This window comes from Saccostrea cucullata, unplaced genomic scaffold (genome assembly GCF_032062105.1).
Source record: "Saccostrea cucullata isolate Sc308-1 unplaced genomic scaffold, CSIRO_AGI_Scuc_v1 ctg3077, whole genome shotgun sequence".
Taxonomy (NCBI): domain Eukaryota; kingdom Metazoa; phylum Mollusca; class Bivalvia; order Ostreida; family Ostreidae; genus Saccostrea; species Saccostrea cuccullata.
This window is the reverse complement of record NW_026933813.1, coordinates 31,574-56,865: the sequence shown is the minus strand read 5'-3', so window position 1 is coordinate 56,865 and position 25,292 is coordinate 31,574. Positions and strand designations below refer to the sequence as shown.

Below are 25,292 nucleotides of genomic sequence, written 5' to 3'. Positions count from 1 at the left end.
AACAAGATTTTCATTTTTTTCAAAATTGTTTTTGTCTATCATGAATAAACATTTGCTTTTTTTCCATTATGTTGCAGTGTTGTAATGTTTGTATAAAAGAAAAACATCACATGTTATGACAGAAAAATTAAAAAAAATGACAAAAAATAATATATTTGCACCAATTAAAGAAATCGAAAAAGAAACATATACTGAGGAAAATTCTTTTAAGAGGATATATTTGAAAAAACAGACACCAAGAAGTTCTTTTAATCAAAGGTCATTTTTTTCAAAATAATTCATGACTAAGACGTCATTTTATTGGTTTTGATATATGATTTAATATGCAGATGTTATAGTTGTTAAAACAATAATCACTATTCAGATAAATAAGGAAGTTGTTACAGTAGTTTTACTTTTTAAAATTATTTTTATGCATGTTTTAAAAAATGACAAATATAGAGATAACAAAAAGGAAGTAATATGAACATAAAATCTAGTACATGTATTAAATACTTCAACTGAACATTAAAATACGCAACACGGTAAATCGGAGAAGATGAATGCTTTACTAGAAATTATATATAGTGGACTGGCATTTGTTTGTATAGCAGTTGGTCTAGGTAATCTTAATTTTGCACGATATCAAATTAAGTTAATCACAATGAAATAATTTAAATGATATAATGTGTTCTTTATTACTAAAAAGGCCTTATGTTGTATAAATTTCTGCTTATAGGGTTGTTTTGCTTTCGTAATTTTCAACCATTTTAACTCCGAATTTATTTTATTTGGAACTCGAATCGATCGGCCACCTATTTGATAAGGCATTATGCTTTAAATTTGACGTCGTTTTTTCACTAGAAGGCGAATACGTAGCGTAAACATTTTCGTGAATGAAATAGCTAGTGAAATTGATAACTAATTTCAAGAATAAAAGATAAGACACATTTCGCTAAATTACGTTCAATAAGAAATTTTAAAAGTTTGACTCGGAAAGACAGATTTTTTTCAGGTGCACAAAAAAAGCTGTCGAAAGATTCAAATCAAGGATCAGTAAATATCATATGAAGTAACTTACATGTAAAACAAGTAGCTGTCCTTTAAAAAAAGGGTCTACAGTACATGGACCATACGCATATTTGTTTCTAACCGAAATTCAACTTATGATAATAGAAAAATTTCATTGAATATTCATATAGGTTAGTTCAAATTTCCTTCAATAATCTGCATACTTTGATTGATAGAACTTTCATAGCAAAATTGTTATTGTTAGTCTGATTGGCCTATAAATTACTAATTTAGAAAAAAATAGTTATTTTAATACATATAATAAAAAACGGCGGGGACTTACTATATATTCGAGATTTATTCGTAAGAAATCTAACACTGGCAAAATAGATCTGATAGTACACGTGTAGCAAAGCTCTGTAGTACGCATATTTTTTTTTAGCCCCAACCCCTCCCCTATATGAAAAAAAAGTTGCTAAATACTTTATCAAACCTTGTCCGGATTGCTAAATATCAAACTGTTTTAGAGCCTTGATGCACAAAACCAATGCCGCTGAAGACTTGTTCTATCTTTTAAAAGCTAGAACTCGTCGTTGAATGAAGTTTTTAATTCAAGTTGTATCTGTATCTATACACATATATGTATATATACCATAGAATCATTGTTTAGTTAACTTGGTATATAAAAGTTTGTGTATAAAAGAGAAATCTTTATCTGTCAATAAATATATAAATACGATATGCAAATTTAACAGCGAAATTTGCTAATAAATGACGTATTCTAATTCGAATAGGACAAATTATTATAGGGTATTCATGTGCATGCTTGCATAGACGTATGCCCAGGGCGTTGGTTTAGCCTCCCATATATATTTTCTGCGTGGGCGTCAGAGTCCAAGCAATAATTGTTTACCATAATTTAAAAAAACCCAAAAGCAAAGCATGGAAATGAGATAGCAAGTAGTCGTTAAAAGTATTAAAATCAAATTAGTCTATGCGAACTGAAAAAGATATGACCTTGTCAGTCAGTAAATACATCATTTAGTCAAATTTATTCAAATGCTGCCTTAATATTTTTTATTCAGATTGTTATGTCATCGTTTACACATTGAGTTGTCCATGATTTTCTCCGGTTTTTTTTTTTTTGAACATGACATAATCCTTCTCTTAATTTTGTCGTTAAGCTTCCGTATGTTTAAACTTATGATTTATAGTCAATCTTTAAACTGTTATGCCGAGATATGCTTCCGGGAGTGAGTGTTAAAGCCCTGTTCAACGGATTGTTCTGTTTGTTGTTATTTTTTTAGATCAATGATTTCTCAGTATTTTCTCCAATGTTATCGAAAATTTCCTACGGTATCCTTACAAAGGTAAATATCAGCAATTTAGAATATAAAATAATGAGCCTTTCAACATTTTCCTTTCGATCTTTAATTAATGATTTGCCGTGATGTCTTTTGATTTGTTTTCTTGTTTACATGGCAAACACATTTATTTCAAGTTTTGCGCAAAATTCGTAATGGTACAAGTTCAATACCAAAATCATTGTAAATTGATTGTTACATAAGTCAATCAATAACTCAGTTTTGGATGCAAAAATTCTTACGGTATATAAATATCGTTAAAGTTTATATTTTGAAAGAAAGCAAATGTAGGGCTTTATTTATTACAATGATTTGACTATGGAAAATTCCTCTTTTTATTAATGCACAAGGTTCACGGCGTGTGTGACAAGTGAATATACCTGTAAGATTTTCTTCTCCTGAGTACATGTACCTGGTCCAACCTATGAAATTTCAGTGATCCCCTTGATGTCCTCTTAATATTTTTTTTTTTTTTTTATAGTTTTACGTTTAGATAGATCTGGCCCCAAGACCAAAGAGGACAGACTTAAGTCAAAATTTCAAGCCAATATATTTCTTTTAATCGAATCTGATAACAAAACAAATTTTTACGATTTGTTTCAATTAGAATATTAAAAATAAATCTGCAAAGAAATTAGAACTTAATATGTATTTTAAATCACTAGTCATTCAAATTCAGAATATTGACTTAAATCTGTTCTCAGTTTTGGTCTTGGAGTCCAACTATCATTTTTTTCTATATTTCTCTTTTACAACAATTTTAACTTATTTCTATATTAAAAATAATTTGTTAGTCTTCATCAAAATTTATACAAAATAAGATAAATAGCACATTTCAAGGAAATTCGGCTACAAGATATTCCTCAATATGAACGCAGATTGTAAGGTCAAGTTTGGAGTGTCTTGAGTAATATACAATTATTGCTGCTTTTAGGTCAATACGATGATTTATACACCTGAGGAGTACAATATTTACTGAACCCGATAGGGGAAGTGAATACCCAGATAGCAAGACATAGTTGGGCCAACGTTGGCCCAATTTTTTTTCCAACGTTGGCCCATTGTTGGTAACCTTACGTTGGCCGACAGTAATTTTGCTCATCGGTCCAACGTTGGTCCAACATGTTGGCATATTGTTGGGCCAACGTAGGTAAAATTATATGACAACAACCAACCAACCTTAATTACTGGTTTGTTAGGTTGGCCCAACGTTGGCCCTTTGTTGAAATATGAGATGGCATATTGTTGGGCCAACGTAGTTATTAGTGTTTGCCAACTAGCAGCCAACCTTAACAACTGTTTGGTTAGGTTGGCCCAACGTTGGCCCTTTGTTGAAATGCCAGATGGCATATTGTTTTGCCAACGTAGTTTGTAGTTTTTGCCAACTAACAGCCAACCTTAACAACTGGTTGGTTAGGTTGACCCAATGTTGCCCTTTTTTACAATGTCAGATGGCAAATTGTTTGGCCAACGTAGGTATTACATAGAAACATTTTCAATTGGTTAAGTGATGCTTTACATAAACTTATTTTATATGACTGTTTAAAAAAATTAATACAGAATTCAATCTGCATTCATAATGCATACATGGACATTTTCAATGTAAGCACTGATGATTCACTGTAAAAATATTTTATATACATCAATTCAATCATAATTTACAAAATAAATCTTAAAATAGACGATAGAGGTAAATTATTAAAAAATATCAATTCAAAGTTCTTAATCAGGGCTCACTTCCTTTATTACTGTCCCTTTGTTGTATTCCCGCTCTTTTCCCATCCCTTCGTCGCCTCCCGTTTCCTTCATCTTGATCTTTGTCATACGTACTCGTACTTTATACACTTCTTTATGCATGGTCTTCGATTTCATTGCTATTTACCGCCACAACATTTGTTTTCCTTGCAGTCTCTGACTAAAAATACAAAATAGTTTGATATTAGAAACAATGCAATTACTGGTCCAACTTATGAATAAATATTACTTACATTAAATCTTTTAATAAAGAGAATAGTGTATTATACTATTAGTGCACCTTGATTTCCTTGTTGCAATCGTGTCTGTAATTGACAGTTAAGAATTAAATAGAAACAACTTGAAAGATGTTATTTAACCTTAACTTACATTGCCTGTGTGCAAAAACATGAAAAGAATGAATTCCGAATCAATATATTTTAACAGTTTACCTGAATAAATAAGAATAAATATACTTACATCGCTTCTAAATGCAGCTATAGCAAGTGTATAATCCACAAATTTAAATTTTTCTTCTTCTTGCTTTCCCTGCATTTTCAGTCTATGAGCAAGTCTATGTGCAATTGAATCTGACAGCTCACTCCACAGTTTGGTCTAATTTGATATCCACGCGACTCCCCCAATCTTTAGCGAACGTCTAACTTTTGTTTCCATTCAATTATAAAGCTGTGCCATTTTGATTTATGTATATGTAGGCTTCATTCACATCCTGTTCCTGAGAACTTGTATTCAGTCTTTTCTAAATTCTCATGAATACAACGCTCATGAAAAATTTCATTATTTCAAGGGTTTTATTTCAAATAAATAGATAAGCATGCGTGTGCACAATTCAAAAAATATAATAGAACGCTCTTTGGTGCTGTGATCACTTAAGTTCAAAGTTAAAATATTGAAAATATCAGATCTAAACAAAAACAGTCATCCAGTTAAAAGCATGGACATTGAATGTCCTTTTAATTATTTCAGAATGTGCATCTAAATTAAAACTTAATTAGAACCAACGTTGTCCCAACGTAAAGCTCAGCAGTTAAGACTGACACTTGGCAGTATAATAATTGGGCCAGAGTTGGCCCAATATAAATATCCCATCCTTGAAACACCTAAACAAAAGTACACTCGTGCTAACATCGGACCAACGTCGGGTCAACATACTACTACCAACTTGATAAGACACTTTCTTTAAGGGTCTATTATAAACATCAGACCAACATTGGGCCAACATACTACTAACAATTTGATAAGACACTTTCTTAAAAGGTGTATTACAAACATGGGGCAACGTTGGGCCAACATACTACTAACAATTTTATAAGACACTTTCTTTAAGGGTGTATTACAAATATTGGGCCAACGTTGGCCTAACATACGACTACCAACTTGATAAGACATTTTTAAGTATGTATTACAAACATTTGACCAACGTTGGGCCAACATACTACGATCAACTTGATAAGACGCATTCTTTATGGGTGTATTTCAAACATCGGGCCATCGTTGGGCCAACATACTACTACCAACTTTAAAAGACACTTTCTTTAAGCGTGTATTTTCTAGGAATTCTGTCATGGTCGAGAAGGTTGGCATGGTGACATTGGTCCAACGTTGTTTCCCCACCGCCAACCATACAACCTTTTGCCAATGTTGGCCCAACATAGTCTTGCTATCTGGGTATTGTACTTCGAAGGTGGCTAAAGCATCGTATTGACCTAACAAAAACAGCAATAACTGTTTTATTATATGATTAAATGATAGCAAACTCCAACAATACTGTTTCGTTGCTTTAATCAAAAAATTAAACAAGACGTTTCAGCAAGAACACGTTGTAACAGAAAAAATGGAACAGGTCAATAATCTAATATATTGATGTGCAATAATTCATTATATTGACCTGGAAGATCACGTGCAGGTTAATATAACGTAGTATATTTCTAACATTGTTGGATCTCAGCCGAGCAGAGAGAAGGAAATTATGGAATCATATAACAAAAATATATTATGGTGGTAAAGTATTACCTGGTACGTATAATTATGATGTTTCAATGCAGAATTGAAAAGATACGGCTAGTACATTGTGATGTTTTACGGACAGCCTTATCCTAACAGCAATCTTCACTTGTATTCCTTGAACTTACCGTGGAATAGAGCCTACACCGCACGTATTCAATGCAAAACAAAATTACTGTGGTTGTTTCAGCCAGAGAGCACGAGCAATGATATCAACTTTTCCATCAGTAGATTGTGTCGTTTAAAAATGGATCGTACTTCATGTATACGTTTATTTCAAATAAATACTATTTCTCTCCTACCTACTTCTCTCTTTCTCATAGATAACGTATTAATCCGCTACATTTCAGAAAATCTAGCTCAAAACCCAGTGTATATGGGAGCAGCTTCTCAAAGTTTAGTTCACAAAAACAACTGGGCGGCAGCAGATAAAGCAGTAGATGGACACACTCTAGAGGAAGATGGAAAAGATTACTGTAGCTTCACGCGTTCTAACAAATCAAAGACTGCATGGTGGAAATTACCTTTGCTTCAAAAGTCCAATGTCGCTTACTTGCTACTTTTCCTCAGACAAACAAGTATTCGATTTAATTATTTTAGAATTACCCATAACAAGAATAGTAAAGAATCATATCAGATGGTACGATAAGAAAATACAAATTATTTTCAGTCTATTTAAATTTCTGTTTAAAACCGAAATGTGTAAGGCAAAAATCCATTTAACAATTTAATATTTCCTATTGATAAAAAAATGGAGGAAAAATGCTAATTGTCTGTGTTAACTTGCATGTGATATTGGTCGCAATATACTTTGTACATTGAAACAAAATAGGTTGAAATTGTTAATATCTTTACAAATAGTTTTGAAAAAGTATTTATATCTCAATTCGTACGTTCTTTGACCGACACAATGACTCTGTTAGCAAATACAATTAATCTTTGAGTCAAATGCTGACTGTTTTTCGAACTTGTAAGACCATTTCTGAAACATTGAATTGACGACGGATGTTTTCGTTATTTTCCAATCATGACAAGGAGCACAGGGCGGATATGACCATTTGGCAGGGGATGCTTACTCCTTAATGACATCTGATCACATCTGTAATGTTCTGGGGATCCAAGTCTAGTCTGCTCTAATTTTGTGTTGTTTAAAGGATTTTGAGCTTGAATAATATTCGTATTTCCATTCATTTCGAATTCATAGCTAGTAAAAGTCTAGATAGTCTACCAAAATACAATTAATATCTATAGATTTTTAGCGATTACAACCTTATCATTTCATTGAATGCTGAGTTTTTAATACGCATATGAGAATGTCTGAAATAATCCGAATACGGGCGTTCAATATAAAACATTCTGTTGCAAACAAAATATGTCATCTTGTTAACCTCTTAGTTTCATATGTGTGCATTTTGGTTTCTTTTATAGATTCATTATCAATTTGAGCTACTGAAGGAATAAAAAAGTTGTAAAATAGGGACATGTATTGATAAAAAAAAAACACTATCAGACATGAAAAAATTTATATTTTGAACACTATTTGTTTTGATATAATATAGTCAATATGGGAATAAAATATGCTTAAGTTTTTCTCTTCTTTCCTAGCCATAAATCGGCATACTGGTTTCAGTGTGTTTGTATTTAATGAGCCATCGTATATACCGCCATTTACTGGTGGGTATAGAGTGTTCCAGCAGGATCCATCGTCCTGTCCAAACCATGTGATGAATGTCACTGTCAACAGAGTGATTAAAGGAATAGCACTATATAATTCCAAGACCCCTCCACTCGTTACAGGCTGTGCAGGATATGAACCTTCGTATGCTACTATTGAAATATGTGAAGTAATGGTCATGGGTATGTAATATTTAAAAGATGATGAAATAAAAACAAATTAAATACTTATATGTAACGATGCAAAACAACGTTGATAGTAAAATTTCCAATATGATAGAGATGTTTAAAATTAGTGGATTTGAACAGCAAAGCAATTCTGTAAAGGGTAGCAAATTTGTATTTTATTTGATTTATCTTCGTATTTTGTACACATTTGCCAAAATTAATCTGTGGATTCCAACATGATAGTAAAACTTTGCTATTGATACTTCTTTGTCATCTGAATAAAATATGACTGAACTCTCACTATCGCTTTACCTGAACGTTGCAAAGGTATCCTTCCTTAATTTACATCCTTCGGACCTTTTTCCAATGTCTGATATATAAAATGGGATGGCTATACCATGTTAGATATCACTGAATCAGTAAAAGATATATGAATAATGAGACAACAAAAGACTGTATGAGAAGACTGCTTGACAAAAAAAAATGTAATATCTCTTGCATTTTCTGATGATCTAATATACGAGGGTTGTCCCGTAAAATCGTGGACAAGTTGTCTAGTGTAAAAAATAAACATCACTGCGTTCTGAAATTTTCACTATTATTTAGTACATATTTTAGTAATATACACAGCAAATCTCAGATAAATATATGCATAAATAAACAAATTATGAGATTTTATGCCATGTATTGTATCACCTTACGGCGCCTGGATTTATAACGTCAAAGTGTCTAAAACAGGGTCACGTTTTATCTTTGCTGAAAATGAAGTTATATGAGTCCGACTTAAAGTTAGGAATTTCATTGATACACATCCTTTAATCTCCATAAACAGTTGAAGAACCAAGTGGCACCGTCATGCGATCTTCTGAAGATTTATAAGTAAGTTACGGACAATATTCTCACCATCGTTCAATTAATAGAAACTCTCATATCGGCGGTCTACTGAGACAGCGTCTTTTGCTATTACATTAGGAGTTTGTCCGTATGTTTTGTACTCCCCAGGGACTCGATCAAAAAAGTTTGGCTAAGAAAACTCCTATTTCATTTGTATACTTCAGATATTGTGATATTTTTATAATCTTTTTTCTTCTATGGTCATTTTAAGTCTCTAGAGGTGTCATTACAACATCGAATTAAAACTGAACAGCTCTCCGGTGCGCCGTAACGTCATAAAACGTCGCCATTTTTCGTGTGTTGTGTTTACCACTTTTCCATTTCGAATGCTCGAGAAACTGTCAAAAATTAAGCAAATGCCTCAAAATTTGTAAAAAGACTACAAAATTGATTGTGGAATTGAATTAGGATAATTTTAATCCAATTCTTGTGTATTTAAAACTTTTATTCTGAAATGAAACTTGTGTATTCTTTAATAAAACCTTGGTGTTTTGACCGTGCGCCGTAGGACAATATCCCGTGCACAGTTAAACATAATAAAATCTTTATTTTTGCCTATATTTTATCAAAAAAAATTATCATGCACTTAAATATGATAAATAAACATTTACTGAAATTTTCAGCTTAGTGCGCCCATTACTTTCCGAGAAAAACGCTTTGTCCACGATTTTATGGGACGTCGCTCGTATTTCAAGGCTTGATCAACCCTTTTGTCTTGTATGATGTGAGAAATTCTTTTTATCAAATACTTATATTAAACGAACATGCTCTCTTCATTGTTTGTTGCTATTTTTTTACTTAAGGGTGTCACTTTCAACATTATGGAGACAACTGCGCACCATGCTCAGAAAAATGTCTGAACCAAGAATGTGATGCATTTAATGGTTCCTGTATTTATGGATGTAGTAACAATTTACTTAAACCACCACACTGCACTAATAAGTTGATTAATACTTTAATTTTCTTACACAAAAACGTCTCCATGTCGATAAAAAACATTCGAGAGGAACATTAAACAATATACAATCAATCAATCAATCTTACAAAAGTGAATTTTAGGAAATTCATTGCAATGATCGAAATATTTGCACATTGAATCAAAGTAAAAAAAGCATAACATATTCTGTATCTGACAGACATTAATTGTATTTCAGGTTGTGTAGATTATAAATATGGACCAAGCTGTGCATTCGACTGTGGCCACTGTAAGGACGGTAAACCATGCTCCAAGACAAATGGAACGTGTTTTGATGGGTGTGAGGCAGGCTGGACGGGAATATTATGTTTGAAAAGTATTATTATCTTATGCGTTGAACAATAATCAAACTCATCCTTCCTTCTTAAATTGAAGGGTTTTTTTCTTTACGTTCGAGAACTTAAAAATAAGCTGCGAGCATCAATTGTATGTATTCAATGAAATGAAGAAATGTTTTATGCAATTTTTATGATAAGTTGAATTTTTTTCAAATATTTGAATTCATTTTAAAAATATTTGATAATTTCTGTAATCTTTTTTTTTCAGTTTCATCGTCCGCTGGTGATGCAGGTGAGGACAAATAAAAGACAATTTTTAAAAATCGTCTGATTCATTCTCATAGCACTTAATATTCAATATCATGTTATCATTGTAGAGAATTCAAGATTTGGTTAGGAAACTTTGTAACCCAAGTATAGACATAACATTAATTGGAGTGCTTATCTAAAAAAAGTCCAACCTATAAACTATCAAATTATAGCGAGCGCAGAGAATTGACGCTCGTCACTACAAGCTCTTGAATAGAAAATTCGGACTAAAGCACATTCATTTGATAGAATGTTTTGACACAGTAATTTGGACCCGCAATGCATCACTTGTTTTAGCTACATGTATGTTCTCGAGAGAATAATGGCAAATGTTTGACAAAAAAATCTACTGGCCTTGATTTAATGGATACATATTGAAGATATATAGTACTAATCGAAACGTTCTCCATTAGCTTTTAGCACTGTTCAGGTTTTTTCTTGGTATTGCAACTTACAAAGGACGTCATATTACGTCAGAGTCTTGACGCACCAAATGTCACGTGCAGTTTGACGAGCCCGATCTAAATTTAAAAAAATAGAAGAGTTTGCGCTCGCTCTAACGGTTGCACCGTAAACATATTAAGCTGTTATTCTTATTTACCGTGGTATATATATATATATATATATATATATATATATTTTATATTAAGCTTCACTTTTGGCTTCAACATACCTTCTCTTTTACCGTATATGTCACATGTACAACCTAATCTGCAAATCACCAGTAATTTTTTTAATTGCCAAGACTCTTGGTCCCGAGGTGGAATTTCACTATTCCAACACGAGTATGTAATGGATGAATATTTTTCTCGCATTATATTATCCAAAATAACGATCTGTCTATGACGACGCCATAGGACTAAAAATAAATTCTTTTAATTTTCCAACTAATTAAAAATCTAAATACACCATCGGAGAGAGCATACCTGAAAATGGTTTAAACTTAGTGTAAACTGATAAAATGAACTTCAGTCCAGGTAAATAATTAGATATATAAAACTGGGAATAAAAAACTTATCAATCCGATAGCGTACACATATCCATTCTAGAAGAATCCTTCTTCGATCTGAAAATAGTGCCATTACAAAAGTGAAAATACGACATATTTTGAATAAAAAGAAGTTAATATTAATATGGTTAAATGAAAATATTTTAAATATATGTGGTATTTTTTTACATTGTTAAAATTTATTTATATGAAGACGGAATATTAATGTTATCGTCCGCAGCGTAGTTATACCAGGGACCTATATACTAACAGGATAGGCAACTCCTTCATCACCATGTTCATCTTCCCATAACAACATGCACAACACTACAATTTTTTTTTTCAATTTACGTTTATTCCCGGTAAACAGGATGTTTTCTGATTATTCCTTTTATGTATTGTAATTGATTTATTAATAAATTTTAAAGCATAATAATAATATAATTTAAATATAACGAAAACAAACACCGAAATCGGCGATTTCTCGGAAATATGATCGATCAGGGCATGTGCTGATTTTGCATAAAACAAAATAACTACTAAGATAAGGAGTAAAATACGTGCTAAAACAAATCTTGAATGATTTTTTGACAGATGTTTAAAGGTTTTGATCTCAAATATACGATAGCTTTAGAGATATAATTAATTAAAGTTGTCTTACGAAATCCCGCGACTTAAGAGATATCGCAAGACTTGCGGTAGTTGTCTATCCCGTTAGTATATAGGTTCCTGGTAATACGCAGTGTAAGACAAAAAAGTCTCACACTGCTGTCTCACACCGGACAAGATAATCTTGCACTGGTGATTATGCGAAAAAAGACTTGTTTTTATACTATGAATTATGGAGATATCAAACAGTACACTCGTATTTCAGCACTTCCTCTTTTCATCTCTCATTATATTTTATTTATAGATGAAGATTGTTCAAAGACCTCATCTGTAATTATATCAGTTATTTCAACACTTGTTTTTGTAGCAATTATAACCGTAATGGTTATAATTGTATACAAAAAGAGGTTATCGAGAACCATGCAAAGTGGAAAAAATCAGCCAAACGAAGATAGAAAAGAGTTTGACGAAAATCCCAAGTTTTATAATCAAGTTGGAATTAAAAATGACTGCCAGACCTATGATGATATCAATTTGTAATACCTACTTGAAGACTCGACTTATCATTAGAACTGTTCTATATTTTTAGAGAGCAAATGTTAAGTTTGTCTGTATTTTAGCTCGGGATCAATTTTACACTCTTATTTGTGGATGGATATTTCCTTTTTATTTTCCGATCATGACATGGAGCACATGGCAGATGTGGCCTGTTAGTTTGGGATGTTCACTTCCTCGTGGCACCTGATGACACCTCTCAGTTTCTGGGGTGCTATTTTGGCACTGTTCCACTTTCATATTGTTTAATATACTGTTGGAGTTGAATACAGTTCGTTATCTCCATTATGTCATAGAATTTGTTACGTCTTTTGTCGGAAAAGGTTCTTTCTTTTTTAAATAAATTCAATGTAAGTAGAACACTATAATAGATGTCATATTCATTGTTGATGAAATAAGTCCTCTCTAAGACATAATTTTTATAAACTCTGCCTTATAAACACTATAATAGATGTCATATTTATTGCTGATGAAATAAGTCCTCTCTAAGACATAATTTTTATAAACTTTGCCTTTAAAACTAGAATGTCCCAGACAATATCAGTAATTCGAAACGGAAGTAAATTGCCAGAAGAACTTGATTTAATTTGTGATTTATTTTCTCCGATTTGTCTTCACAAAAGTTTCTCTGGATTCATGTTTGACATATAATGCTGATTCGTTCATTCGACTTAAATGCATGATAATCTTTTATTGAGGTTTTCATTTCCTACTTGCACTATAAAATTGTTCATGTAGATAACAAAGAGAAGCAGAATCAAAAAAGTATTGAGATAAACTACATTAACTTCAATATTTCAATAATGCAAATGAAATATCACGATAAAATTAAATTTTAATTTACAATTTTTTCCAAGTGTCTGTTAAATATGAAAAAAATAGTTTTTTCATGAATACAGTTTTTGCCTGTTTTATTTCTAAAACCATATTTATGGAAGGCAAGCCTAGTTTTTCATTCAAAAATGTCTATAAATAAATATCATTTATGCGAAATTGATCCGGATTTGCAGAATTTTCAATTGACAAAGGAATTTTAGTTAAATGTTCAAAAGCTTAAAATGATACCTTTAAGTAAAGTTAAAACCTGATTTTAAAAAACAAAACTTTTAAATAAAAATGTTAAAATATGTTTAAATTCTACAACGAAATATATAACTGTTAACCCCCTCCCCTTCCCAATATTTTCAATTACAGTAGGGAAATAGAGCATGCAAAGCATTTTCAGCTCGACTTTTATGATACATACGGTCAGTTAATCTCTTTATATGACGGAAATAAATGTTCTTTGTTATTTAATTGCTTGTTGTTACAAAAAAAAAATTAAAATTTTCTCAACCCTACTGCAGTACTGGACCTTTGGACTTCCGGTCCACAGACTGGCATTCCTGTAAATGACACGTATGAGGCTGATAAGGCGTAATGTGGTGTTTATTTTTTACTTTTAATTTGAAATTGCAAAATTGAAGATGTCCTAAATTAAACGTACAAAGTCAGAACAAACAGAAAAAAAATTAAATTAAAGTGCTTATTATTTAGAACATCAAACGTTATATTACTGTAATGCTCTGGATTTTTTTAAAGCAAGCGAAGGGGATTGTGATTCTGCTTTCCCACAAGTACTTGTGTACATGACCCCCCACCCACCGTCCATTTTCACTCTGGGGCTTCTTAAACTTTTTTCACAAGTTATATTTATTACCCTTATTCATCATGTGCACCATAGCGGGAAAAAAAGCATGAAAACCCTAAAAAAAAAATCATTTCACAAAAATACCTCACTATACATTATAAGAGAGAAAGGTATGACAATCTGTTTTTTTTTTTTAAGTTGTACCCCACTGGTATTTATGACTTTAAAAAATGTATTTATTTATTATTTTACATAAAATGTATATTCTCACTTCAAGCATTTATGTCTTATTTCTTATTATCGGATTAACTCTGCATCTCGTTCGAATCCAAAATTTCTCCTGAAAAAGCTTTCTACTCAAAGCGTTAAAATATTGTTAGCTAAACGCAAAAGAAGTGTATGGAGAATATATTAACGATCATGATATTACTGGAGAGAGATTATTATGTCAGCTAAAAAACGCTCTCTCGGACGTAATCGTTATAAGTGAAACATTCTTGGTGTACTTCCGTTGAGCTTACCCAGCTTCTTAAGGAAGTTTTAGAAGAATTGTTGAATTCTAAATAGAAAAGAATACTTAATATTTTATATCCGTTGTGATGCATTTCAAAGTTTTTTATTTATCTGAAGAACATGAAAACTAATTACCAAGCTTAATGAAAGAAATTAAACTACATTACGTTACTTCAACATGATGAAAATGATTGTAGTAAGACTTATTTTGTCAAGCTCGGTCTTTTATTTCATTTTTCTTAAATAATAGAATAACATTTTGGTTACCACACAAAAGAGTTTCTTACAGAGTTTTGCCAAATTGTTCCCTTATTTCGTATGTTGAGATTTTTTTTACATTCGTACCATATGGATTCTCTCTCTCTCTCTCTCTCTGTGTCTCTCTCTCTCTCTCTCTCTCTCTCTCTCTGTGTGTGTGTGTGTCGGTGTGCGTTTGTGTGTGTATCAGAGGTGTGGTTTTGCATCACAGGGTAATGTGTATCTGAAGGATGCCTATGTAAGCTGAAGAAAAAGTGTAGCCGGAACAATAATTAATTAGCTTGTTATCATATTTTTTTTAAATCTATTTTAAAAACTGGTATCATCATTTACAAGGACGTAAAATTATTGTTAACCTTGAATTTTAACAAAAACTGCAATAGATGTCAAATGAAAGGACAACAAATGTTTAAACAATGTGTAAAATATACAGGAAGTATTTTTTCTTCAGCTAGCTGGTTGGTACATTTTCATGTCTAATAGTAATTGATATATTTTTAACGAATTCTTCGTACTTCTACTTATTTAGGTATATTTTGCTGTACTAGATAACAAACCCCATAACCTTTGTAATTTTTCTGTTGAAAAGTTTAAGGTATATAGAAGTGATTGTTAACGACCTGAAGCTTACCATTAAACATGAATGACAGAAGGAAATAAATATGTTTACTCAGAGATAAAATAGTTGTTTATGCAAAAAAAGATAACTACAAAAACATACACGTTAATTTGAATACACAAAGGAAGCCATTAAAGGAAATGAACTTTTTACTGCTTCTGATCAGTTTTCTATTAGCCTCTTTTGTTCCAACTGTTTGTCTAGGTAAGTAATTCATATATTTAAAGTAATTGATTAATACATGTAGACTATGTTCATGTTTATGCCATTCTTCTAATTAAAAAAAATTACAGTATGAAAATACAGCATATATACACTCACTCTCTAGTTTGAGTAGATTCTTTTTTTCTGCATATTAATTAGTAATAAGTCAAAAATCAGATTAATCAATGAATACTTCAAATCTTATTTATGGTCAAATTATCGGAAAGGTTTGGTCACCATATAGTGTTTAACTTTTACTTAAGAACTTTTGACGGAAATCGTATATTTTTTTGGATCTTGACTTACATGCAGAACAATAATGAAAGAAAAGAATTGTTTGTGTTTCTTTTTAACATAATATGCACTAAATCATATTTATTTTCATTTTAGTATATATATTTTTTTTATAATTACCTTATTTGTTAAAGTATGAGTAAGGTGTTTTTAAGTAAATCTGAATTTATACTGAATCGCAAAAGAAATGCAACACCCTTATTTAAGGAAAAATAATCATGTAAAGTACAGTATTTTCTATAATAAAATTATGGATATCTTCACTTTGGTAAATATCGGTAATTTAACGGTTAAACGATTTTCATACAATAGCCGGAAGTCAAGTTTAAGTCTGCTTAACAGAAATCAAAAATGTCATGTTTAAGAAAACATTTGGCAATATTATGTAGTTTTAAGGGTTTGTACTGTTCATCTTACGTAATGCAGCAATATTTCAAAAAAAAAATCGTTCGATTCCCCTAAGGATACTTAAGCTTTTTGAAAATGGCTTAAGTACGCATTTCCATTGCTCTAGCTGGAAAATCTTCAAAGTAAAGGTGATGGAAAGTTGATGATGCACAAATACACTACATTACACATTGACGGCTTCTTATGTTTAATTTACATCAATGATAATCCTTGGACCGGAAGTCTAAGTCTTACTTCAATCCACTAAGTTAGAAAAAATTCGACCTAATCATTTGAAACACAAGCATTTTAAAATGGCAAAGAATAACTCCTTTGCTCAGATCTCGATATTGATTAACCTATTGTACCGTAAAAATTAAGCTGCAATTGTTTCTTAGGGCATCTTGCACGTTGTAAATGAATGGCTGAACACAATCCAAAACAAAAGGGGAAAATCAAAATTCCTTTTTTTTCACCCAACGTTTACAATCTGAAGTCATTTTGGTCTTAAAATCCTTATATGTGTCTCCACAAGTTCCCTTTCTGAAGATTTTTTTAAGTATTTGAGGAACGTTTTTTCTAACTTCAGATTTTTTTATAAGTATTTGAGGAACGTTCCTCTTTCTACACTTCAGATGCATTTGTTATGACCAGACTTTTGAGGAACGTTCCTCTTTCTACACTTCAGATGCATTTGTTATGACCAGAGATTTGAAGAACGTTCCTCTCTCTGAACTTCAGATGCATTTGTTATGACTAGACTTTTGAGGAACATTCCTCTTTCTACACTTCAGATGCATTTGTTATGACCAGAGATTTGAGGAACGTTCCTCTCTCTGAACTTCTGGTGCATTTGTTATGACCAAACTTTTGAGGAACGTTCCTCTCTCGAACTTCAGATGCATTTGTTCTGACCAGAGATTTGAGGAACGTTCCTCTCTCTGTACTTCTGATGCATTTGTTATGAACAGACATTTGAGGAACATTCCCCTCTCTAAACTAAGATGCATTTATTATCACCAGACATTTGAGTAACGTTCCTCTCTTACACAGATGTGCACATACAGTGTGTATTTTTAAATACCTTATGAATGAACACATCAGGCATTTGAGGAACATTCATCTCTCAAATTTACTTATTACCGTAGGCATCTCATAAATTTTCAAATATTAGGCATTAGAGGAACGGTCCTCTTCCAATTTCAAATATTGATACTATATACACCATGTACACTGGAGGAACGTTCCTCTTCAAACTATTGACACTGGATTTACTAGTCTAAACACAACATATTTGAGGAACGTTCCTCATCCAATTTCAAATATTGATACTATATACACTGGAGGAACGTTCCTCTTTCAACTTGACACTGTATTTACAAGTTTTAACACACAATATCACAAACGTTCATCAGTCAATTTCAATTGATAATACATACTACATGTATATAAACAGTACATTTGAGGAACATTCCTCTACCAATTCCTATCAAAACACTACTACCATGAATCTTAATACAATGAATGTTCTTCTCCCCATTTCAAAATTTGACACTGGACTGGACAAACATTCCTCTTCCAACTGTTGACAATGGATTCATGTCGAATACTCCTCTTCTGATTTCAAATGTTATTATATAACTATATATATAAATCAGAGTATAATTGGATTTGAAGAAAGCTGTACACCCAGGTACTCCCTAACGTAAAAGAGTAGATAATCCTGTTGATTTCATAAAGTCAAATTTCAAGGTTGAGACTATTCTGACACAGAAAAATAATATATGCTTAAAATTTTGGGAACCCTTTGCTTTACAGACATCAAACTTAGTATACTGGTACTCCCAAAGGAATAAAGACCCCTACTGATTTTGGGTTACAAGGTGAAAGCACAAGGCTCAAACTGATCTAGAAATAGAAAAGTATTGTTTACTCAATATTGAAGTAACTTGAGATTCTACTGTTTGAAAAATAATTTAATGCACTAGATCTGTAGTCCTCCTAAGAAATATATGACAACTTTTAATTTGGGGGTCATAACTCGATCACAAGATCAAGTACGTGTCATTCTTGACAATTAATATTTTAGGAAATCATTTTTCACTCAATTTTGTGAAAAGCCTCTTATTATTACAGACATTAAACTCGTTGGTACCACTCCTTTAGGAGTATACATGATCACATTTTATTTTGAAGTCACTTCTCTGGATATCATATAGGAATGTATATCTAATGCTGAATAAAGAGTAAATGTTTATTTACATTTTAAATGAGAAAAAAGGGCAACTGTTTGAATCGTGCAAGAGACATAAATCTACAACAAGGAATTGATCAAAAAAGTTATACCATTCCCCTGATCCCCTGCATTTACTATTATGATATAAAACTGTTGTATACAGCAATGCTTTCTTACACTAAATTAAACAATTTTCTTTAACAATTGAAATTTTATGATATTTATTAAATGAAAAAATCTTTCAGGAAAAGAATCTTACCCTTAGCTTTTTTAGTATAGTTCATCCAAGATTAATTTATGAAAAGTCAGTGCATTGACCAGTAAATTCTCTATAAGTTGAACATCCATTGACATTTGAAAATCATGCATGTGTCTCTACTTACTTCATCACGCAGTTTTTTGACCAAAACTAATTATATAACTTTATCACAGTATAACACAGTATAACACACAGATATATCAATGTCTAATTTCTCCAATTTCGAATTCCCCTTCAAACGACAGTTGCATTTAAATGATAGCTGTTCACATGTGCAACTGCGACCCTTCCATACATATTTGAATGGAAACATGTGGTGCCACTAACTGAAGAAATGTCAATCAAAACACTGCACACTGATAATCTTGGGTGTGTTATCAGTCTTGGACACATCCATCTCTCAACCCTACCAAAATGTTCACGATTTCAAATCAGAAGATGATTATCACATCGAAAGATTGTTGAATAAAACAGGATGTTGCAGTTCTTCACAGTTAAGGATTTATTAAGGTATATATGCAAATAATATTATTATCAATTTATGAAAATTCTTTGTATGCTTTGTTTGCATAAAAACTAAACTAAAATATTTTATCAATAACTTAGTCAGAGTTGATCAATCCTGCTGAAATATAAGCTGTCAGACACTTCCAAATACCAGTAAATTAAAATGAGAAATTTACTTTAATTTTAGACAAAATGATATGCCCTGGATTTCAATGTAAAAGAAAACGAATACCCTCATGACACCACTTGCAGCAACATTTCAGAGAAATGATTAAAGTGTCGTAAACAAATCAAGTAAGTACCGTAGTCATAATTTTCATTATTAGTTGGGAAAATTAGAAATTCTATGAATTCCTATATAATATATGTTTTCAAATGCTGTACATGGCAGGAAATAGATTAATTATATTGAATACAAGTAAAACATGTTTAAAAAGCAGTGCCAGGGATCGACGGATGATTTTGCATTATTATGAGCGAAATTCGTTATGAAGATAAAAATACATAATTAAGTCACAGGGAATAAAAGCACTTCGCTGTAACTCAATTCAACATAAGTGTGTTGGCAAAAATCATGTTTTACTGTATTTTGTTAATTTTTTATTTTATTATTCATCATTTACTTATCTCAATTTATTTATTTATTTTTTGGGGGGTGGGTGTGGGGATGGGTGGGGTCCATGCCCATACTAATTTTTTTGGCTTCCTAACACAGGAAATTTTGATTGAGAATTTGCTCCTTAAAAAATTACCCCCCCCTTGCCACTGAACGTATCCTATATACTTTCTAAAAATATGCAAAATATACATATTTATGTAGTGTTTTTAATTTGTATTACCGGGTATATTTTTAATTTGTAAACTGGCATGATTTAACATGTCCATGTATTAACTATACATTATTGATAAGAGACGTGCACTCTATTTTGAATTAAAGTTTTGGACAGACCTCAGGTATATTTTATATGCCAAGTCAGTGTCTTATTTACTTTTTTTTAATAAAACATTAATTGATTTGATAAAGAGAACAATAGCTGTGTTTCACCTAGTTCAATCCAAAAATCATCCGTGCTTGACTAGATGCTCAGCACTGTTAATTCTGATGGTTTTAGAGCAGAGCAGAACACATTCAACGAGGCTCAAAGGAATAATCTAGTGTGTCAAAGAATTAATGTGTTTAGATGAAACAGAGCCGTATAGTTTGTTTATGTATAGCCAATGCTGAAATCTTAAACTCTGAGACAATTATCGCTTCGTCGGCTTCACTAAGTGGTCACTGGTCAAATGTTTATTCTTTCCCAAGATATTGTTAGCTCTTTTACTTGTGTGTATGAACAGGAGTACTTAATATATTAAAATCATGTGTTTTTCTTTGCTAGCAATATAGTGACCTTGTCTGATATCATACCCTGCTAAAAAAACATGTTAAAATTTTACTATAAATTGGTTATCTTGAAATATTATGGAAAAAAAGACACAAATTCAATAAATTATTATACTCAATATTGTATCCTTTTAAACTATATGCTGCGGTTAGAACAATAAGGATAAAATTTAAAAAAAAAAACTAATTATAAAAGATTTATACACTTTTTTGAAACAATTTACCGGGAATTTTTTTTCTATTTTTATAAAAATTCTAGGCATATTTTGTTGTGTTGTCAACTGCAAGGATTATGATCAAAGCTTAAGTACACATATACAATTTAAAGAAACATATATAACAAAACCTTTATCTTAAAGGGTTTTTTTGTCATTCTATATATTAATCTTTTCTAAAAAAAAAAAATAAATAAATAATTTATTACAAACTCACATTTTATGTATTGCATTAATTGTTTTAACAGATTTTTAATATTAATCAAAGTGGAATGCAGTCCAAAATAGAGTGAATATGAAGTTTCTTTTAGTTGTCAATCATCACTATCCCACTGAAAAATATATTTTATTCTAAAAAAAAATCCAAAGGGGGCATCTTGTTTATATTCCTACATACACCTATTGTTAAGGATTACATGTAGTTTAATACTTTAACAATAACTTAAGTATATGCATTATCTAATTATAAATAAGTATTTATAATTCAGATCTTAAAAAATTGTATATTAGTTAAACATTTTATATGTATTATCGATCGGCAGATCATGTCTTGTGTACTCAGTGTCCGGTTCCTGATAAAAGAAAAATAGTATTACTAAAAATACGAGTAACGGTTTCACTAGTTGATACTTCCATCATTTTATGCATATAGCCGTAATTTTGTTTTATTTATTTATTAGGTTAAAGCGGAGAAAAAATGCACTATTCAGTTTCATAAGAAAGGTTCATTTTTATAACACATGCCTGATATGTACACCAATGAAATTCTTATTCTTAGAAACTCAGTGTTCCAGTGTTGGTGAATGTAATTTCAAAGAGTTGAAGAAAATCTTCTTAAATTATTTCTACATAATGAAAGCAGATAAGACCGGGGTTATATAAATTGACCTCGAGTTTTACAGATAACATAGACTTTTGACCTTGCTGCAGCTGGCTAAATTATTAAATCCCAAATGACCCACACTGCAATCCAAGATATAGGAAATCTGTGAAATTCAGAGTGCATGTTTCTGAAATTAACAATTAAATCAAAGATAGTTTCATAATCAAAGTATCTAACTTTGAAAAAAAGGAAGGAAGATGAGCAATTGCCAATCAATAAAAATAAAAAATTGTAGAACTGTATTACTCAGTACAAAATTTCTTTTAATACATGTGCTAATAATTTAATAAAATATTCTAAATCAATAAAACATTTTTTAAGGGTTTTTTTTTTTTTTTTTTTGGAAATATAGCTTCTTATTTCTGCTTCCTTAAGATCTGACTAAGTGCAGGAGATGTTGTTTTCACATTATTATTATTTTTTTTTTACAAAATAATTCTGTGGAATGTTTCTTTGCATTTAATATGTAGAAACCAGATTTTAGCCTGAGATTTGTTATTCCCGAACTAGAATAATTAGTAAAGTTTTACAGCGTATATAAGTTTCATTACATTTTTTGTTTTTTAAATATATTGAAACTATCCAAATTTTAAGGAGTAAAATTTAAAACTCTAACAAGATCTTAATTCTCTCACTGTTTGAGTTCTGTTCTACAATGTAAATTGCTTCAATCTTCTGACTGCAGAGACATGTTTATCTATAACACGATCAAGTCATCATAGCATCAGCACTGATCTTTACTGTCCATGAAGTCACAGGGGACAGATAGTTGCCAGAGCTGATCGCCTATAGCTAGTGTTCCATGAGCATATATGATTGGCAGTGATTAATAACAATTACAATGTGAGCTGGGGCCAGGAAGATATCAAGTCTTTATCTTTAAAGTAGAGAATTTTTAATGCAGGAATATAGGGTTCCTAGTCAGTTGATTATTTACAACCTGGTTTCAGGATTCACAGTTGTACCTGTAAATTAATTTTTATCTCAAGGGACTAAATCATGATTGATCCTTTGTGTTAAGATTTTTAATATGTGTTATGTAGCCCCTGGCCACGGTACCAAACGCACCAGTATTGTATAACTTTTATGCCATATAGACAAATCCCTATTATAGAATCAAAATTCTTTTTATTATCAGTTTTAAGAAATACACAATAGTACTTTTTATTTTTACAATATAATACAAATGTTAATTGAATTACACTATTGTTTAATGTAAAATAAGGTTCAATGTTAAATTATTATTTTTATATTTATTTGTAAAAATTCAAAATTTAAAGTTATGTTTTAGGCTTGTGATACCATTATTATCATTTTAGCATTTTATTTACACGGGAAACCAAATGCCGCTTTTTGACAAATTATAATTGTCCACTATATGGCAGTTTGTTTTACAATTTTTAAGTTATAGTCGTGTACTTATTTTAATTTTCAAATAAAAATCAGTAAACGACAACAATTACAATGTGAGCTGGGGCCAGGAAGACATCAAGTCTTTATCTTTAAAGTAGAGAATGATGCAGGAATTAGGGTTACAAGACAAATCCCTATTATAGAATCAGTTCTTCAGTTTTAAGAAATTAGTACTGCAATATAATACAAATTGAGATTCAGAATGAAAATAGGTTCGTGTAAATTAAAGAATACATTAATAAAACCCATGAAATATTATATGACACCTGCATGCACTATGGAAAAAGAGAAATAAATTTAAAAAATTGATGACTTATATTATCATACATGTATATTAAATGTTCATTGGAGGAGTATGGAGCTTAAGACCTATATATTATTATAATTTACATTTCCAATTGTCACTTAGTTTTTAAATTAGTGTTACATGCAAGATATAAAGGAGAATGATTTTTCTCAGACATAATTTGCAAATCAGAGTTATTACTGTAAACGTGTAACATTTGGCGGTGTATTCTTTTTAGCTTTTTGGCGGAAAGAAACATCCGCTAATTTAAGTACAACACTAAATGACTTAAACATAAAACATTAAAATGCGCTAAATCATACCTACGCTAACTTATTAAAATATCAACTTCCGCCAAATATAGTACACTCTAAATATAAAACATTTACAGTATTTCATTAAAATAGTATGAGAAAGATAGAAAGTGTCAATTTTGCAATATTCTTAATACAGTATGGAAATGCTTTCATAATTCATGGGCAATTTAAAGTTCAAAATTTTAATTTAAGTTTTGCAATTTTTTTTATATCGATTTTTCCAGTCTATTTAATTTTTAGATGATACATCAAAACTTGTTATTATGTACACATTGTTTCGATTATTCTAACTTTGCCTGAATCACATCTTTGATAATACGACATGCCGCTGTACTGAATGTGAGATTTTTCCTACAGAAGATGACACCCAAGAAACTTGTTGAGGCTGTTTTACTTTGACTGATGAAAAAATGCTATGAACCTTTGGAGACCAAGGAATTGGAATCGTCTCTATTATGAGGGAAAGATGTAACTGAGAGAGAAACATGGTTGACCTTCATCACAACTTTGGTTTAATTTCGTGGTAGAAAGGAAAAATACTGTGGGTATTAACCTGTTAACCAAGACATTGTAATATGTGATCACACTGCCATTCAGTGAAAAAGCCCTTTGAGTTGATACATGAACACTGCACATTGCACATGCTTGTTCCGAAGTGGAAAAATTTGTTTGTTCCTGTACCTAGTTTATATTATGCTTTAAGAAAGCCTTAATTTATAAAATGACAAAATGATTTTTCATATATATTTTGTAGAGTGTGTACAGATAAAAAATGTTTCTATGAATATGTACTGCATTTCATATAAAAGAGAGAAATTTTCCCAAATTCTTCATGTACGATAAAAACTAATATAATATCACAAAACACATGATAATGTTAGAGAGGAACGTTCCTTTAAAGATATTTTTAAGTGGGCTTTGCAATGTATCAACAGATATTCATTACAAGACAGAGGAACGTTCCTCAAATGCACGGGTTGCAAGCTTCATGAGGTATAAGTAATCAACAGAAATACAACCATTTGTGAGAGGAACGTTCCTCAAATGCATGATTTAATATGAATAAGGTATCAACATATACAAATCTGAGAGAGGAACGTTTCTCATACATGTAAGTATCCTGTGTGAACAATGTTAAATTTTAGTGAGGAACGTTCCTGAAATGCCTAATGTTTGACAATTCATGAGACAACCATTTGTGAGAGGAACGTTCCTCAAATGCCTGATATTTGACAATCCTTGAGATGCCTACAGTAATAATTAAATTCGAGCGAGGAACGTTCCTCAAATGCCTGATGTTTGACCATTCATGAGATGTCTTCA

General features: G+C 31.2%; 1 protein-coding gene and 1 long non-coding RNA gene across 3 annotated transcripts; both read left to right on the top strand.

The window, feature by feature from the left end:
• Nucleotides 1–470: 470 nt before the first annotated feature.
• On the top strand, nucleotides 471–14,358 carry LOC134239388 (uncharacterized). Its single transcript, XM_062721560.1, has 7 exons — nucleotides 471–602; nucleotides 6,464–6,691; nucleotides 7,719–7,970; nucleotides 9,653–9,781; nucleotides 10,004–10,141; nucleotides 10,372–10,395; nucleotides 12,314–14,358. Exons 1-7 carry the CDS (start codon nucleotides 539–541, stop codon nucleotides 12,547–12,549), a joined length of 1,071 nt encoding a protein of 356 aa, XP_062577544.1. The 5' UTR covers nucleotides 471–538; the 3' UTR covers nucleotides 12,550–14,358.
• A 3,174-nt stretch (nucleotides 14,359–17,532) lies between these two features.
• Nucleotides 17,533–24,968, top strand: LOC134239386 (uncharacterized). 2 transcript variants are annotated; one of them, XR_009986218.1, is made up of 3 exons: nucleotides 17,533–19,474; nucleotides 19,659–19,765; nucleotides 24,327–24,968. It is a non-coding gene; the product is annotated as an uncharacterized LOC134239386 (long non-coding RNA). The 2 variants fall into 2 exon arrangements; XR_009986217.1 differs by having other exon boundaries at nucleotides 17,533–19,765.
• The last annotated feature ends 324 nt before the right edge of the window (nucleotides 24,969–25,292 follow it).